The sequence below is a fragment of the Esox lucius genome, chromosome 13, assembly GCF_011004845.1.
Source record: "Esox lucius isolate fEsoLuc1 chromosome 13, fEsoLuc1.pri, whole genome shotgun sequence".
Classification (NCBI taxonomy): domain Eukaryota; kingdom Metazoa; phylum Chordata; class Actinopteri; order Esociformes; family Esocidae; genus Esox; species Esox lucius.
Window position 1 is genome coordinate 27861074 of NC_047581.1, and position 16052 is coordinate 27877125.

Genomic DNA, 16052 nt, shown 5'->3' on the forward strand with positions numbered 1-16052 from the left:
GGATATAGTGGGTATAGATGTATATAGTGGGTATAGTTGGATATAGTGGGTATAGTTGAATATAGTGGGTATAGATGTATATGGTGGGTATAGTTGTATATAGTGGGTATAGTTGAATATAGTGGGTATAGATGTATATAGTGGGTATAGTTGTATATAGTGGGTATTGTTGGATATAGTGGGTATAGTTGGATATAGTGGGTATAGTTGGATATAGTGGGTATAGTTGGATGTAGTGGGTATAGTTGAATATAGTGGGTATAGATGTATATGGTGGGTATAGTTGTATATAGTGGGTATAGTTGGATATAGTGGGTATAGTTGGATATAATGGGTATAGTTGGATGTAGTGGGTATCATGGGTACTTGTCAGTATACCACATGATTACTGTTCTCTGATTGGCCTGGTTCTCTCTCTAATTCTGGCCCCTGCGCAAATCCTTTCCATATTTCTGAATTACTCTATCCCCTTCTTCATCTCTTTCTTTCTTCCTTTCTCTTTCTCTCTCTCTCACTCTCTCTTTCTCTCTCTCTCTCTAGCGGGTCGTCCGTTCCATTCAGGCTCAATCGTGGGACACCCAGTGCTGTCAGGCCGCGACGCCTCCTTTGACCCACCCGGGCCCAGTCCCAGTCCAGACTGAGCTGTTCGGAAGTGCCGCCACTCCTCCTCCCTCCCGTCATTAGTGCAGCCACTGGGGCAGTATGTGTCACGGAGCCACGGCCAAACTACCACCGTTCAGACTCTGGAGTCACCGGCACGGAATCTACCGGAGTCCTGCCAAACACATATTCATACACACAGCCATGAGCACACGCTGCAACACACAAAAAAACACAAATAATCATAAGTTCTTACGCACAACAAATGCATGCATCACACACTTGAAGCACTGTAAATGTGCATTGGGTTGAAATGCTGTCATTAGTTGCAATTAGCACTGATGGGCTCTTATTGTTTCTTTCTGTGATACAGAGGTTCTGTTTTACTGGACACCATCTAGTTTCTTTTCACTGTCAAGGAGATCATCATCGTTGTCGTCTTGCCCGCTATTGGCTGAAAGAAGAAGCCTACTTAGTGTGAGACCAAAATGTGTGCTGAGTTTGAGATAAGGAACAAAGGACATCAGCGTATGCCTCTTTTTCACGGTACATTACAACACTCCAAAACGCAGCTCCGCAGTGCTTTTCAATATTTAACAAGGGTTAATTACGAAGGTTATGTTGTCCAAGCCCAGGGGTAATTCTCAAAGGACTTTGTGTCTTTCCAGACAGGCTACACCAAAATAGGGGCGCACCAGACACAGTTATGCAGCGGTATTGTTCCTGGGAGACAGCAGGCCAGCAGGGGGCCCCTTTATCAAAGCTAACATCTTCCCAATTATTACGTTTACTGCCTTCTACGCGGGCGTGCAATACCTCAAAGTGGTGTTAAACCGGTCCCTTTTCCAAATGTCCCTTTTGGCAGAAATAAGTGGATTGGACCAATAGAAAGGTGACAGGGAAAGACAAGCTGCGTTTCACGGTCATGGAAACTGAGCGGTGTGCGAGCCTGCCTTGCAGCCAATGCCCAATAAGTGCGGTGCGTAAAGTGGAAAATAAGGATTGGTTCTGTTTGAACGGTGATTAGCTTGTGGGCCCAAAGGCGTGGGTCCCTGGTGGGTGCGACAACTTCGTTCTCGGTTGGTCCTAATAAGAAGTTTGGCTTTTTTAACAGTGAGGGAAACTATATAAGACGGGTTGTGGGTCTGCATTGGGTACTTCTGCCCAAATTGGTGGCTGCAGGGAGGAGAGTAGAAGACATGCCAGTGATTGGAGTTGAGAGCATTCAATCTGCAGGTGCACCATCTGCATGCACAGGTAAGACAGCCAAGCTCAGGTAAGACAGCCAAGCTAAGGTGGGCGTCCGTTGCATCTGGTCTTATTTGTTTATCACGTTCTGCGTATGCTAGTCAAGATTCATTACATTGTCATACATTTACAATATTCTTGGAAGAATTTCTTATTTGCTATTTAAATAATGAATCTGTATTTCTAATATCATAATTATGGTATAGGTGTCATGTTAGGATTCAAAAATAATTTTGATTTAATGCATAGACAACACAATTATAATAGAAAAGCTTGTTATAAAACAATATCTATAACATTTAATAGACAAAATAAAATTAATTTATTTCTTTGTCAGGTAATCTTCAAAATGCATCACTATTTGAATCTATTTGAATTAAGCACTTTGTGACAACTAAGCACAGTGATACTTGCTGATGGAAAAGAAGCTTCATAAAATACATTTGATTGACATTTTTATTATTACAAAGTTCATACGACCAGATTGTCAATATGTTGCCTCATCTATGACTGATTAAATTAACTATTATTTCAATATACTATTGTTTCAATTGAAAATGTTACAAATGTAACTGGCTGTTCATTTCTGGGTCACTAATACAATCACATTTGAAAGGTATTGATTTGTTTTTGGGGGAAACGTAACATCTTCTAGTGTTGTATGCTCAGTTGGTAGTGCATGCCGTAACGGCAGAAATGTGGGTAGGATTCAGCCACGCATATCATGTATGCACGTGTAAATGTGTGTTGCTTTATATACATGGGCCTGCATAATGGCATGTACTATGTTACCATTATTCTCAAAAATTATTTATTGGAACTATTTTGCTAATTTACTAAAAGATGTTCTCAATAGTGTGCCTTTTTTTAAATCCCAGTACATCAGCTCATACAAAGATGAATGGGTGCAGAATTATGAAGCAATCCTTTAATACATAATTTACCAAACAATTTCATACACAAAATATAGAATACTTTTTCAAGATGTGTTTAGGTTTCATTAATTGGTATCATCACAATCCAAATCTTTACATTTAATACAAATGCTGGGCTGCTAGTAAAAGGAAACACAATCCCTATTATAATTAAAAGAAATACAACAAAGAAAACTCAAATAGATGTATACTGTAGGTCTTAATCCACCCCAAAACAAAACTAATTGAAGGTCATAATGTTTTAGATGATAACTGCAAATCCAACTTTATATTCCTTTTGTTTATTTCACTGTCATTTAATCACATATGTCTTTCAATGGTGACTTGGCCAAAGGTGTTTCATGGCAAGAGCACAATATAACACATTGACAAATGGATAAATAATCAAAAATTACAAGTATAAAAATACATATGTAAAAAGGAAGAACAAGATAAACAAATCATTAATCCTCTGCATGTCCACAATATTGTAGATTTTTTTTTTATGTGAGACAGTTGTGTATTTTTCTTGGATCTTTCGCTATCCTATTCTGTTTACTACCGATAAAGCCATTCATATATCTGTGCAGTAGTTTTCACTGCAGGAAAGATGAAAACAATACACAGATGTTCTGCAAACAAAATAATTTGTAGTGAATTTTGGGTACATTGACAACAATTGCATAAAATGTTTTGCAAAAGTGGATCAATGATATGCAACCCAGGCACAAAGTAGAAAAAAATGACCAGACATTCTGGAAATGTATTGAAGTATTCAATCAATGTTTTTCTATTATTGCTTCTTTGACTGTAATAAAAAATATGCATGCAATTGAGAAAAAATATTTTACCATTTATTATTATTATTATTATTATTATTATTATTATTAACCCACTGCTGGCTTTCTTTTGAAAGTTAACAGTGTTGGTATTGGTCAGTCCCTTGGTGGGAAGCCAGACACTGCGGGTAGTCATCCTGAAGGGACAATTCCTTCTGATCTAAAGTTTCTTATACCAATGCCCCAGGGCACTGAAGGGAACATTGCCTTATGTAGGGTGCTGTCTTCAGGTGGTCATCTCAACTCCCCATGATAAGAAGAAGCCCACTCTTTGGCCAGTGGAAGCATATAGAACAAGTTGGAATTGGGTGACGTAATGCTCATTTTTAAAATGAATTAAAAAAATATAACATCATATTGAATTTCTGTAGAATTTGTTATGAACAGAGCTGACATTTCTAAGACATTTCTTAAATATATATATATATATTTTTTTTAATGGATTGCAGGGGTTATTGAGTTATTGCACATGTACACTTTACAGTAGATATTCCTTAACAGAACCATGCTTGATTAGGCGAATGCCCAAAAGGATCTTTTCAGACCTAGCTTGGCTCTGCTCACCTCATTATTCAGGTTCTGCCAACTCAGATTCATAAGCCTTCCATTGGTGATGATAGCTTGTGGGCTATCTTGGTTCAGTGTTACTAATCTTATTTTAGGGCTTTTAACTCTAATGTCCTGGCATAATTGTTCCATTGGGCTCATTCATCTCCCTACCTCCCTTCTGTAAATATCCTCCTGTGGATTGTTGCTGTAAATGATAATGTGTCAGCTTACATTGTAAAACAAGTAAGAACACAATGTCAGTATCTCTTTCAGACAAATTACGTGATTTCAATGCAAGTTTACTTCAAGACCATGATTGTCTTTGTTAAAATTCTTGATAATCCCAAAAGAGCAGTCTGATTAAGAGAAATGACAATGATGGTGGATAAATTCAACTAACAAATTGTTGAAAATGTTACTATATATACATATACTGTATATGGTATACATATGGACCATATATATATACATACATTCTTATATAAATCAGTGTTTTCCCTCTGATTCGCTTCATTGGGTGTTATAATTAACATGGGCCTGCTGTCCCCAAGTTCCCTCAGTAGCCTAATGAGATGAGATCAGAATTATGGGTCCAGCCCACCATCCCCGACTCTATGGTGCCAGTTGCGACCTCAACCCTCAGTGTGAGGCAGTGGTTGATGCTAATGGCTGTGTTTGAGAACATCAGAGCCATTATGAATCGTCGGTGAATTGTCACTGACTTGACTGATCTGCAAATACAGTAATAAAGAGTCATTATTTTCAATGCATAGTCATTTGTAGATCAATCAGTCGGCTGCATTGTCCAACATGCCTAGTACTCATTTGGCAAAATTTTCAGCTTGGTATATTTTTTAATAGGGATGATACTACATAGAAAAATATTTATTTGGGCAACATTTATTTGGGTAACTTTATCATCATTTGTTAACATTTATAGTTTATAAAAAATCATATTATCTAAGGAATGTAATTGTCTGTCATGGAATTTACTTAGAGTAAGCTAAGATATGGAATCAAATTGCATGTGTGGAAAAACTATTTAAAAACTCTTTGAAGAAACGCTGAATTTGTCCTGCTACTGTATTAGCCCATAAATGTAATAATATTCTATTTGTGAAAATCTCAACTGAGATTCTGGCATCATATTAGTGTCTCGCTAAAAAACATTTAGATTTTACAGATAAGTCTTTGAAAACACAAATGTCATTAATGTCTAGAAAAACAGCATTCAGCAGACACTCACAGAGTTTTGTAAACACTTTTTCGAATAAGCTTTGTTCCAAATCAATTGTGTAGGCAACATCAAATGAAAAACATAAAAAATGCAAGGTACTCTCTAGTGGGAAACCTCTTATTTTAGCGGCTATTTCATGGCAATGATTAAAAAAACATTAACAATGTGTTGCGGCTCACAAGTCTTCTTCAAGGTTTGTCCTGTCTGTTTTATGGGACTCATTAGAATGACACACAACATGGTTTGTAAGTGTCCATTGCTACTTTTTTATACAGAGCAAATTTTTATTCAGAGTCAAAAAATCATTATGAGACTGTTACAGAGAACATTGTTTTGGTAAAATGTAGTCTGTTGGTTAAAAAATTATGTACATATTTTCAGTTGGTAATCTATGAACATTCAATTGGTAAGGTTATGTATATAAATATTTACTAAATAAATCTTGCATTGCCGAGGCATTTAAGACTGTAAATAGTTTCTCCCTTTGTACGGCAATAATTGCATTGATAACTGGTTTATAATAGCAGTAAGGCATCTCGAGAGTTTCTGGTATATTGCCAAAAAAGTGTTAATGTGTGCCTAAGAACAACTCTTAGCCGTAGCATATTAGCAACATTGAAAGGGGAGTACGGGGAGGGAGCAGAGAGGTGAATGTGTTCAACCTGGTGTTATACAATTTCACCTTATACACTTCCAGTGGGAAAACAGACCAACATGAGCTCCCAGCCAGAAAATGGTCAGTACCACATGGACCTTAATCTGGATCATGGTGACACAGAGTCCAGGCAGACTATTCCCATGCCCATCCCTGACCTGGAGGTCCAGTACACTAAGGTCAGATATAACAATCTTTAAGGATAATTACGTGGTAGTGTTTGTGTAGGCTACGTATTCTCTTTTGCTTTTTGTTTGCATTCACAAGACTTTAGGTTGCTTTGGTACAATAATCAACTATGCGATCATTGATTTAAAAGTGTTTGGTGTTCTGGTCTAAAAGTCTTTGATGTCTTTGATGTCTCTGTGATAAAGAACATTTTGTTCTTGTGCATATTATTTACTCTGTAATAACATATTTCATTCTAGGTACCGGTGCATGTTCATTGGAGATGTAATATAATTAGCAAGCTATCCCAGTTTTCCTTTGGATATAGATACTCAGCTCTATACAATAACCTTTAACACCACCATAACCTTTAACACCACAATAACCTTTAACACCACAATAACCTTTAACACCACAATAACCTTTTACACCACAATAACCTTTAAAACCACCATAACCTTTAACACCACAATAACCTTTAACACCACCATAACCTTTAACACCAAAATAACCTCCCACTCCTCAACAACCTCTCACTCGTCAATAATCTCTCCTCAGTAATCTCTCACTCCTCAATAACCTCTCACTCCTCAATAATCTTTCACTCCTCAATAATCTCTCACTCCTCAATAATCTCTCACTCCTCAATAATCTCTCACTCTTCAACAACCTCTCACTCAACAATCTCTCACTACTCAATAATATCTCACTCTTCAACAACCTCTCACCCCTCAACAATCTCTCACTCAACAACCTCTCACTCCTCAACAACCTCTCACTCCTCAACTACCTCTCACTCCTCAACTACCTCTCACTCCTCAACTACCTCTCTGCTGGCTGTGTGACTCTGCTTGGCATATTCATAAAATCATCTGTCTTGCCGCCAGATATTCATTGATAATGAGTGGCATGAGTCATGCAGCGGACGGAAGATGCAGGTTCACAACCCTGCTACTGGAGACCTGCTGTGTGAAGTAGAGGAGGCCGACACCGTGAGTGTCCATGTCTACTAGTCAGCCAATCATTTTAGTGGGATTCTTTGTCTACGTGGTGTGTGGGTACAGTTATTGGAGCATGGTGCTTGCAAGGGCAGGGTTTGGGGTTAAATTCCCAGGGAAGAAAATGTATTGCTCTGAGTAAGAGCATCTACTAATCAATTTCCGTGTTGTGAGGAACAAAATGTAATGTAAGGAAAGGACAATTTACCTTTTTGTGACATACTGATGGTCCTTACCGGGATAAATTATATTTTCAAGTTATACATGAGGTTGAGTTCAAAAGTTATAAAGTTAAAAGTGTTAGGAATTAAGGTTGAGGTTAGTGGAAATATTGTTTGGGTTTCCTTCAAGGATAGTAAAATGTGAAATGTGTGTGTGCGTGCATGCTTCTGTATCTATTTGGGTGCTTTTGACTGCGTGCTTTTGACCACGTGCTTTTGACTGTGCGCTTTTGTGTGTCGTGTGCATGCATGCGTGTCTTTCCTTTCATCCCCAGGAGGACGTGGACAAGGCGGTTTGGAGTGCAAGGGCAGCCTTCCAGCTAGGGTCTCCATGGCGATGCATGGACGCGTCTGACAGAGGGCAACTGCTCACCAGGCTCGCTGACCTGGTCGAGAGAGACCGCTTACAACTGGCGGTGAGGAAAACCCGCACGCACATACTCACACGTACGCACATACTCACACGCATGCACATACTCACACGCATGCACATACTCACACACGAATGCACATACTCACACATGCACGCACATTCTCACACACGCACATACTCACACACACGCACATACTCACACGCACATACACCCACACAAATACTCACACAGATGCACATACTCATACACGTACGCACATACTCAAACGCACGCACATACTCACATGCACGCACATATTCACACACACACGCACTCACACGCACACAGATGCATGCAGATTCTTGTTCTGCGAGGGTGGTATGTTTTCTGCATGTCTTACACTAGCATTGGCCCAATGTCTGCGAACCTCTTGATGTTGTTCCGGAGTTCCTAAAAAGCATGTTCCCCTGTTATGCACTCAGACGCTGGAGGCCCTTGATTCTGGGAAAGTCTTCCTCATGGCGTACTTTGTGGATCTTTTGGCCACCATTAAAACCCTGCGCTATTACGGAGGATGGGCCGATAAGATACAAGGCAAAACCATTCCTGTGGGTGAGTTTATCCTTTTACGCTTAACTGCTACCTTCTCACAAATATGAAGTCCTGTACATTGAAATTAGCAATTTTTTTCTTGGCAGCTGGATCAGATATCTCTAATTAAGAATATCATACAATAGAACATTGCATCACCTCTGATTTCTTTTTTCCTATCACCTGTTTTTGTTTATTATTTATTTTGCCTCCCCCTCCCCTGACAAAAAAAAACTATCAAAGACCAGTGAATGATATGAAGTTGAAAGTTGAACTTTCAAATGATACAAAAACATACAAGTTGTCCAAATTCCTGTGCATGTCATTGTTTTTAGACGGAGAGTATTTCACCTACACACGCCATGAACCCATAGGGGTGTGTGGACAAATCATTCCTGTAAGTACTATCCCTGTGTGTGTGTGTGTGTGTGTGTATGTGTGTGTGTGTGTGTGTGTGTGTGTGTCAGTATTGAGGTTAGGTTAGGGTAGGTTAATGTTAAAGTTAGGGTAAGGGTTCGTTTTATGGTTCAGGTTCAGGGCAGTTCAGGAAAATAGTTCCTTGAAAACAAAAAGCATAGTCTTGAAAACTGATGAGAACATGATGTTTGTTTGGATGTGTGTTTGTTGTTCCTCATTTGTCATTTGTCATTTTTCTCATCTAACTGCAGTGGAATTTCCCGGTGATGATGTTTGCCTGGAAGATTGCTCCAGCTCTGTGCTGTGGAAACACTATAATCATTAAACCAGCAGAACAAACACCCCTCACGGCACTGCACATGGCCCACCTTATCAAAGAGGTAGGCAACTTACTTGCAAACAGATATAAACGCATGCACAAATACTGTGTGTAAACCACTAATACTTTGGAGGTGTTGTCACCACACATTACCGTGAGGATGTGTACAGCTTGAAAAAGATTACTCGCCCTAAACCTCTTGATAAGTAACGAGTGACAACAAGCCTATGCCGACTGCTTTGGAAAAACATGGCACTTGCTTCATTTAGTGTGTTTATGCTTGCATATTCAGGCTGGTTTTCCCCCTGGTGTGGTGAACGTGCTGCCAGGATATGGTCCGACAGCAGGCAGTGCCATTGCTCATCACATGGACATTGACAAAATAGCCTTCACTGGATCAACCGCTGTACGTATTCAGAGAAGGCCCTGTTCACTTTCAGTGGTGACAAATTACTCGATGTGCCCAAATGTTAGTTAACGATCTTCTTCCTGAGCTAATCTGTCCCGTCTTCTAAATCATTGTCCCAGAGCCCTCCGGCTTGGTGAGAATGGTTACCATATTGGATGAGGTTTTGGTGACAGTAATATTTAACAGTTCACTGATTGAACTTTCCTCCCGTGGTGGTTGCCAGGTAGGGAAACTCATCCAGCAGGCTGCAGGTGAAAGCAACCTAAAACGTGTCACTCTGGAGCTGGGCGGCAAGAACCCCAATATTGTCTTTGCAGACTGTGACTGTAAGTGTCTTCCTGTATATATTGTCTTTACAGACTGTGACTGTAAGTGTCTTCCTGTATATATTGTCTTTACAGACTGTGACTGTGAGTGTCTTCCTGTATATATTGTCTTTACAGACTGTGACTGTGAGTGTCTTCCTGTATATATTGTCTTTACAGACTGTGACTGTGAGTGTCTTCCTGTATATATTGTCTTTACAGACTGTGACTGTGAGTGTCTTCCTGTATATATTGTCTTTACAGACTGTGACTGTGAGTGTCTTCCTCCACAAACATCTTAACTATGACTGTGTCAATTCATGTGTTTTGACTGTGAATATGTGTCATGTGCCATGAACTCCATGGATTTGTAGAATGTCAAGACTTTTGTCAAGGCATAGATAAGGTTAGAAAAAAAAACGCTAAAACATTGAAAGGTCCCAGGAAAACGGTGACCTCCATCTTTGTGAAATGGAAGAAGTTTAGAACCACACAGGCTCTACCAAGATCTGGCCAACTGGCCAAACCGAGCAACCGGGCAAGATGGGGCTTGGTCAGGGAGGTGAACAATAAGCCAGTGGTCAATCCAATAGAGCATCAGAGTTTCTCTGCGGTACCATCAATTCGGCCTACATGGTAAAGTAACCAGACTGAAGCCACTTCGAGGTAAAAGGCATACAGCATTACAGGAACTGGAAGACTGGTCAAGTCAGACGGAAGAAAAAATTGAACAAATTACATAGAGGTCCTTGAAGAAACGGGAGAATGGGAGAAATCCAGTTGTTAAATGCTGATACAGGCATACTGAAGAAAATTCAAAGCTGTGAATGTTGCCAAATTTGTTTCTATGAAGTACTGGATAACGGATCTGAATGCTTATATATGCTTATGCGTGTGTGTGTGTGTATGTGTGGGTGTACTGTGTGTTGTAGTGGAGTATGCAGTGGAGCAGGCCCATAGTGGTCTTTTCTTTAACCAGGGCCAGTGCTGTCTGGCAGGCTCCAGGGTGTTTGTGGAGGACTCTATCTATGAGGAGTTTGTCCGTCGTAGTGCAGAGAAGGCCCGGAACAAGGTTTTGGGAAACCCACTGGTTCCAGGAGTTGACCAAGGGCCACAGGTAATGTAACCTGGCATTATGAACAATGAGATAACAATGATGTATGGTCCATAACATTCAGATGACTGCTTGCAACAGGTTATGGGGTTTGGTCCCACAGGGATGTCTGCATGACAAAAGTGCCCTGGAATTGCAGCACAGGCTGTTGTTGACTGAAGTACACCGCGGTTTAAAGGGGAAGTTCACCATAGCTCACATATTTAATGCTCTACAGTACTGTTAATGAACAGACAAATACTTCCTCTGTATTTGTCTGTTCATAAAATACAGCAGGTTCCAGCCTTCATACCTAATCTAGAAACTACCTCCCTCCTTTATTTAAACTAGTAGACATTTTACAGAACTGTAGATTGTTTGCCAAGATCTTAGCTTCTTAACCTAGCAAAAAGAATCAGTAAGTTAATTCCCACAGCCACTGCTTTTGTTTAGCAAGAAGCAAAAGCAAAAATAAACAATAGTATACTTACTTATTGGGCTTGTTGGTCCTGATACAACTGTTCCAGTCCTACTGCAATTAGTAAATTAATTCTTCAGTCCATATTTGAATGTTTTTAACCAGGATATCATCAGAAGAAATTAGCTGCAGTTGGAATATCCCATTATACAGCTAATACTGTCTATCAAATCCATTACAGTCCTAGCCTACTCCGGTTCAAACATGTATTTTTCAATATCACCCCTTGTGTTGTGTAATGTAAATAAATTAGCTATCAAGCTGGCACAGAGTCTACCAGGATGTTTTCAAAACTCACCTAGGGGAGGGACTAGGGGATGGGGAGGGACCATAGACTGTATATATAATGGACGACGCCCTTTCGCTCTTTTCCATTGGTGAAAAATGAAGCCACCAGTGTCCTGATACGGCGCGGACATCTTGGACTTGCGTCTGCGCAGATAGCGATCTTGGGACCAGTTCTGCGCAGTAGTTATGCGCAGTAGCGAGAAGGAAGTAAAGCCGTAAAGCCGCGAAATCAACGGCGCCACCCCTGTGCCCCGCCCTCACTCTCCCTCGCAGAATGCGCATACCGTAATCAATCGCAAGTCCAAGTACAGTACAACCTTTGCTTGTTAAACCTAGACGATATGTTATAGCCTAACTTACATCATGTTTAACCTTAATTTAGAATAGGCCTAATACAAAAATAATTTGTAACTTCTAGCTAACGATCACCTGCTAGCTATTAACATGGCTATTAACGAGGCTTGTTGTCTTTTAGCTAACGTTAGCTAGCCCATTACATTTATTTACTAATTAAATAGCTTATAAATGTAACTTACCGAAAAAAATTCAAAGATCGATTGGAAATGCCAGATCGGTTAGCACAATGTACTGCAGAACAACCCATTATGTCCGTGTGAAATTATATCAATTATAGAAATTTAGAGATTAAATGTAAAGTTCCAATCTCCTCAGTCCTCCGAAGATTCAGTGGCTCCTCGGCTCAGATAGCTGTCAATCACAGCTGTGAATCACGACGTCACACCACCGTTTTTAGAGCATTAAATAACTAACTAAAAACAAACTTATTTTAAAAACAAACTCTTGAATTTACATTAGCGTGATACAAACTACAGTAAATGACAGAAACCAGCTTCGGAAAAAATATATTTGAAGGGTAATTTAATTGTTTAGTTGATCTCACGTCCCATTGAATAACATGGGGAGGGCGGGGTTCATGACCAAACTGGGACCACTCACCAGGGGGCGATCGAGACGTTTTGGCTTCACTTTTCAGGGCTTGTGCGGCACGCTTGGGAGGGACTAGGGGACGGGGAGGGACTAGGAGATGGGGAGGGACTAGGGGAGGGGGAGGGGCTAGGCCAACTCCAGTGCAGTGGCAGAAATACCACCGCACTGGAGTTGTAGGCTGTCAGAAAGAGGAACAAATGTGACACGTTTTTATCAAGATATTTGCTGATTAGAACATCGCACAAAGACATCCCATGGTCCTATACATTTCCAAAGGCCCTATCAATCAAGGACAACCACAACTAGTCACAAACTGACTAAAACCATTAAAAAATATATATTTCTCTAATTTTATAAAACAAGCTGTTGTTCTATAGTCTTTTAAGAATATCACAGTCAATGTCATCCAGAAGCCCCCATACAAAATGAAAAAAAACTGATTCATCTTTCAGATTTCACTAACTATCTGACATCATTTTTTGGTTTAGTACACAAAGCCCATTGTCCTGCACCTTCTGGCCATTGAGATGTGAAACAAATCACAATGCTTTAGTAATCTCTCAAAAATTATTCAAACCAAATATGGGTCCCTCATTGCGACAATACTGTATCTACTAAGAGCAGTACTACTTCTGGGTAAACATAGCGATAGCCATCTCTCCAAATTAAAACAGACCTTGCTGTTAGCTCTGATCTTGTTATTCAAGCAGTTTCTGTTTCTAGTAGTATTACAGAAATTAATCCTGAACATAAAAATGTCTCTAAAAATGACCTTGGCACTACCTGTTGCTGCCCAGTTGAATCCATTCAGATTCCTGACCTTGAGTATAACCCTGACCTAAATTGTTTGATTGAAAACAATAACAGAAGCTCTTATCTGAAGTGTTTTACATATTTTAGTTAACTGTTATGCTCTGAGAAAATGTTTTTCCCCCCCTGGCCAGCATGGGATTCAATTTAAGAAAGATTTGGTTACTAGTCAGATGCCATAACTACCAGGCTAACTTCAGTGAATAGCAAACCTACCATTTTGGGATGGATGTGTAAAATGTGGTTTATATGTGCATAATCTGTCATTTCAATCACTATTATACCTCAGTTAGTCATTGGACTCTGTGAGATTTTCTAATGACCACATGTAGAATGACAGACTGAGGTGGTGTGGCGATGGATGACTGTTGGATGCTCTCCCATCGGATGTTCAGATAGATCAGAAGCAGTTTGATAAGATCCTGGAACTGATTGAGAGTGGGAAGAGGGAAGGGGCCACTCTGGAGTGTGGAGGGGGACCGTGGGACCAGAGGAGCCTTTTTATCCAACCCACTGTCTTTTCCAACGTCACTGACAACATGCGTATTGCTAAAGAAGAGGTAAACACACACACACACACACACACAACATAATGTGTCTCATACACACATCTCACACTCGTCAGTATGCACCGGATCAAGACCTTCTCCCTCCCTTCCTCAGATCTTTGGACCGGTGCAGCAGATCATGCGTTTCTACAGCGTTAAGGAGGTTATTCAAAGAGCCAACACCACCCATTATGGCCTTGCAGCGGGAGTCTTTACCAACGACATTGACAAAGCCCTCACCGTGTCCTCAGCACTACAGGCTGGCACCGTATGGTATATATCGTATACCTTTGCTTTTCACCAGTTCAGTTACGTATTCTTTCTGTCAAAGAACACAGACTTGTGCAAATACAATACATAATTATTATTTGTATGGCTTATTTGACAGGAAACTTTTGTTTATCACAACAGGTTACATGGTAATTATTATTTATAGAATATCAAGTTCACCAAAATCTAGAACAGTAATTTCATCGTGGGTGTTCATTTCCTTTTTATCACAGGGTGAACTGCTACAATGCCATGAGTTCCCAGTGTCCCTTTGGAGGATTTAAGATGTCCGGAAATGGAAGGGAACTGTGAGTAATTTTTCCATTCATATTCAGTATGATAGGTTTTCATGCTGTCCAAATTCTATTAGACCTAATTTTGTAAAAGAAAAAACGTATGGTCAGAAATGTCTTTCACTCATTGGGCATATATTTAACAATAACCATGCCAGGGTTAATTTGGAATAGGCCCAAGACCACCTCATTCAAGTGGACAAGAGTGTGGTTATTTGATGCACACCCAGGTGTGATTTAAGCATCCTTCCCTTCCCAAATTGACTGGACTAAGGCAGGAAAACAGTACAGGGTTTGAAGCTAGGTGTGAAACCTACCCGAGTTTCATTATTTGTTGTACCATGTTTCTTGGTTTCAGAGGGGAGTATGCCCTCCAGGAGTACACAGAAGTCAAGGCTGTAACCATCAAAATCTCACAGAAGAACTCTTAAGACCTGTTGACCCTTTCCCATGCGCTAGGAGGACGTTCTCCAAGTTCTCCACCGTCATTCTCCATGGACAAACTGAGAATTCTCTGCAATGACTATCGTATGCCAACAGACATGGAGATTTTGGACTGCAAAACAACTCTCACAATGCTCAAGTTTTCTCAGAATTATCATAACCATTAGAGATGAGAGCACTTAGTCAAATACAAGTTTGTTACCGATGAATGCATGCACAATTGGTGAACGTTGTCATCAGTTGGAATCATAGATCGTGTGTTGTGGTCCAGTTTGAGTTTGATTGGAATCATCTTAATAAGTACATTTTATAGATGCGTTTACACAGGCAACCCAAATGATATTTGTTCAGTGTTTGGTCTGTCATTAGATAATCTCACATTAGGTATTTTTATCTGACTGGCTAAAAGACCAATTGGTGAACAGAAATGGGATGCATGTGATCCATTTTAAAAGACCAATTCAGTACGATTTGTTAGTTGTGCATTGTGCATATGTTTTCCCCAATTTGTTGTTGTTATTGTTAATGCATAATGACCATATTTCTGTAAATGCCAACCAAATGCCAAGTGTTCGCGTTAATCTCCCATAAGTAAGCATATAAAACATGATATATCTAACAGGTATATTCATTGAAATATGTTGTAACTAACATAGTACTTGTTGTAATAGAAAGAGAAAAACAGTCCATAGATTGAGAACCATTTAAAACCCCTACTGATTGGTTCAAAGTGTGTTTGTTTTGTCCACTTTGTTGTTATTGTTAATGTCTCTTTAGGTAAATGTGTTTGTTTCTGTGTAACTCTTGTAAGTAACCATATAAAAGCTGATATATCAGACAGATGTTCATTGATATCATATGATACACTTAGTATTATTTTATTGGTTGTAATAGAAAAAAAAATAATAAAAGGACATCTTACAAAGTATTTACATTTACAAAAGATTTCAGGTTGAAATAAGCTACTGAAGATTTCTTTTCAGATACAGATCATCAGTAGCCTACATAAATATATTAATAATTTAGCCAACGCACTTATTCATGTCAACCAGATCTC

At 39.6% G+C, this 16052-nt stretch overlaps 1 protein-coding gene across 2 annotated transcripts; it reads left to right on the forward strand.

The window, feature by feature from the left end:
- The first annotated feature begins 1383 nt into the window (after positions 1–1383).
- LOC105014483 (retinal dehydrogenase 1) lies at positions 1384–15833 on the forward strand. 2 transcript variants are annotated; one of them, XM_020052399.2, is made up of 15 exons: positions 1386–1579; positions 1715–1857; positions 6085–6221; positions 7098–7202; positions 7705–7845; positions 8265–8394; positions 8709–8770; positions 9042–9170; positions 9402–9515; positions 9742–9844; positions 10756–10940; positions 13836–14000; positions 14104–14261; positions 14492–14566; positions 14910–15833. In XM_020052399.2, the coding sequence occupies exons 2-15, from the start codon at positions 1800–1802 to the stop codon at positions 14980–14982; spliced, it is 1635 nt and encodes a 544-aa protein (XP_019907958.1). In that variant the 5' UTR covers positions 1386–1579; positions 1715–1799; the 3' UTR covers positions 14983–15833. The 2 variants fall into 2 exon arrangements, 1 of the variants encoding a protein (XP_019907958.1); XR_002197623.2 differs by having other exon boundaries at positions 1384–1857; positions 14104–14296; positions 14910–14926.
- Positions 15834–16052: the final 219 nt, after the last annotated feature.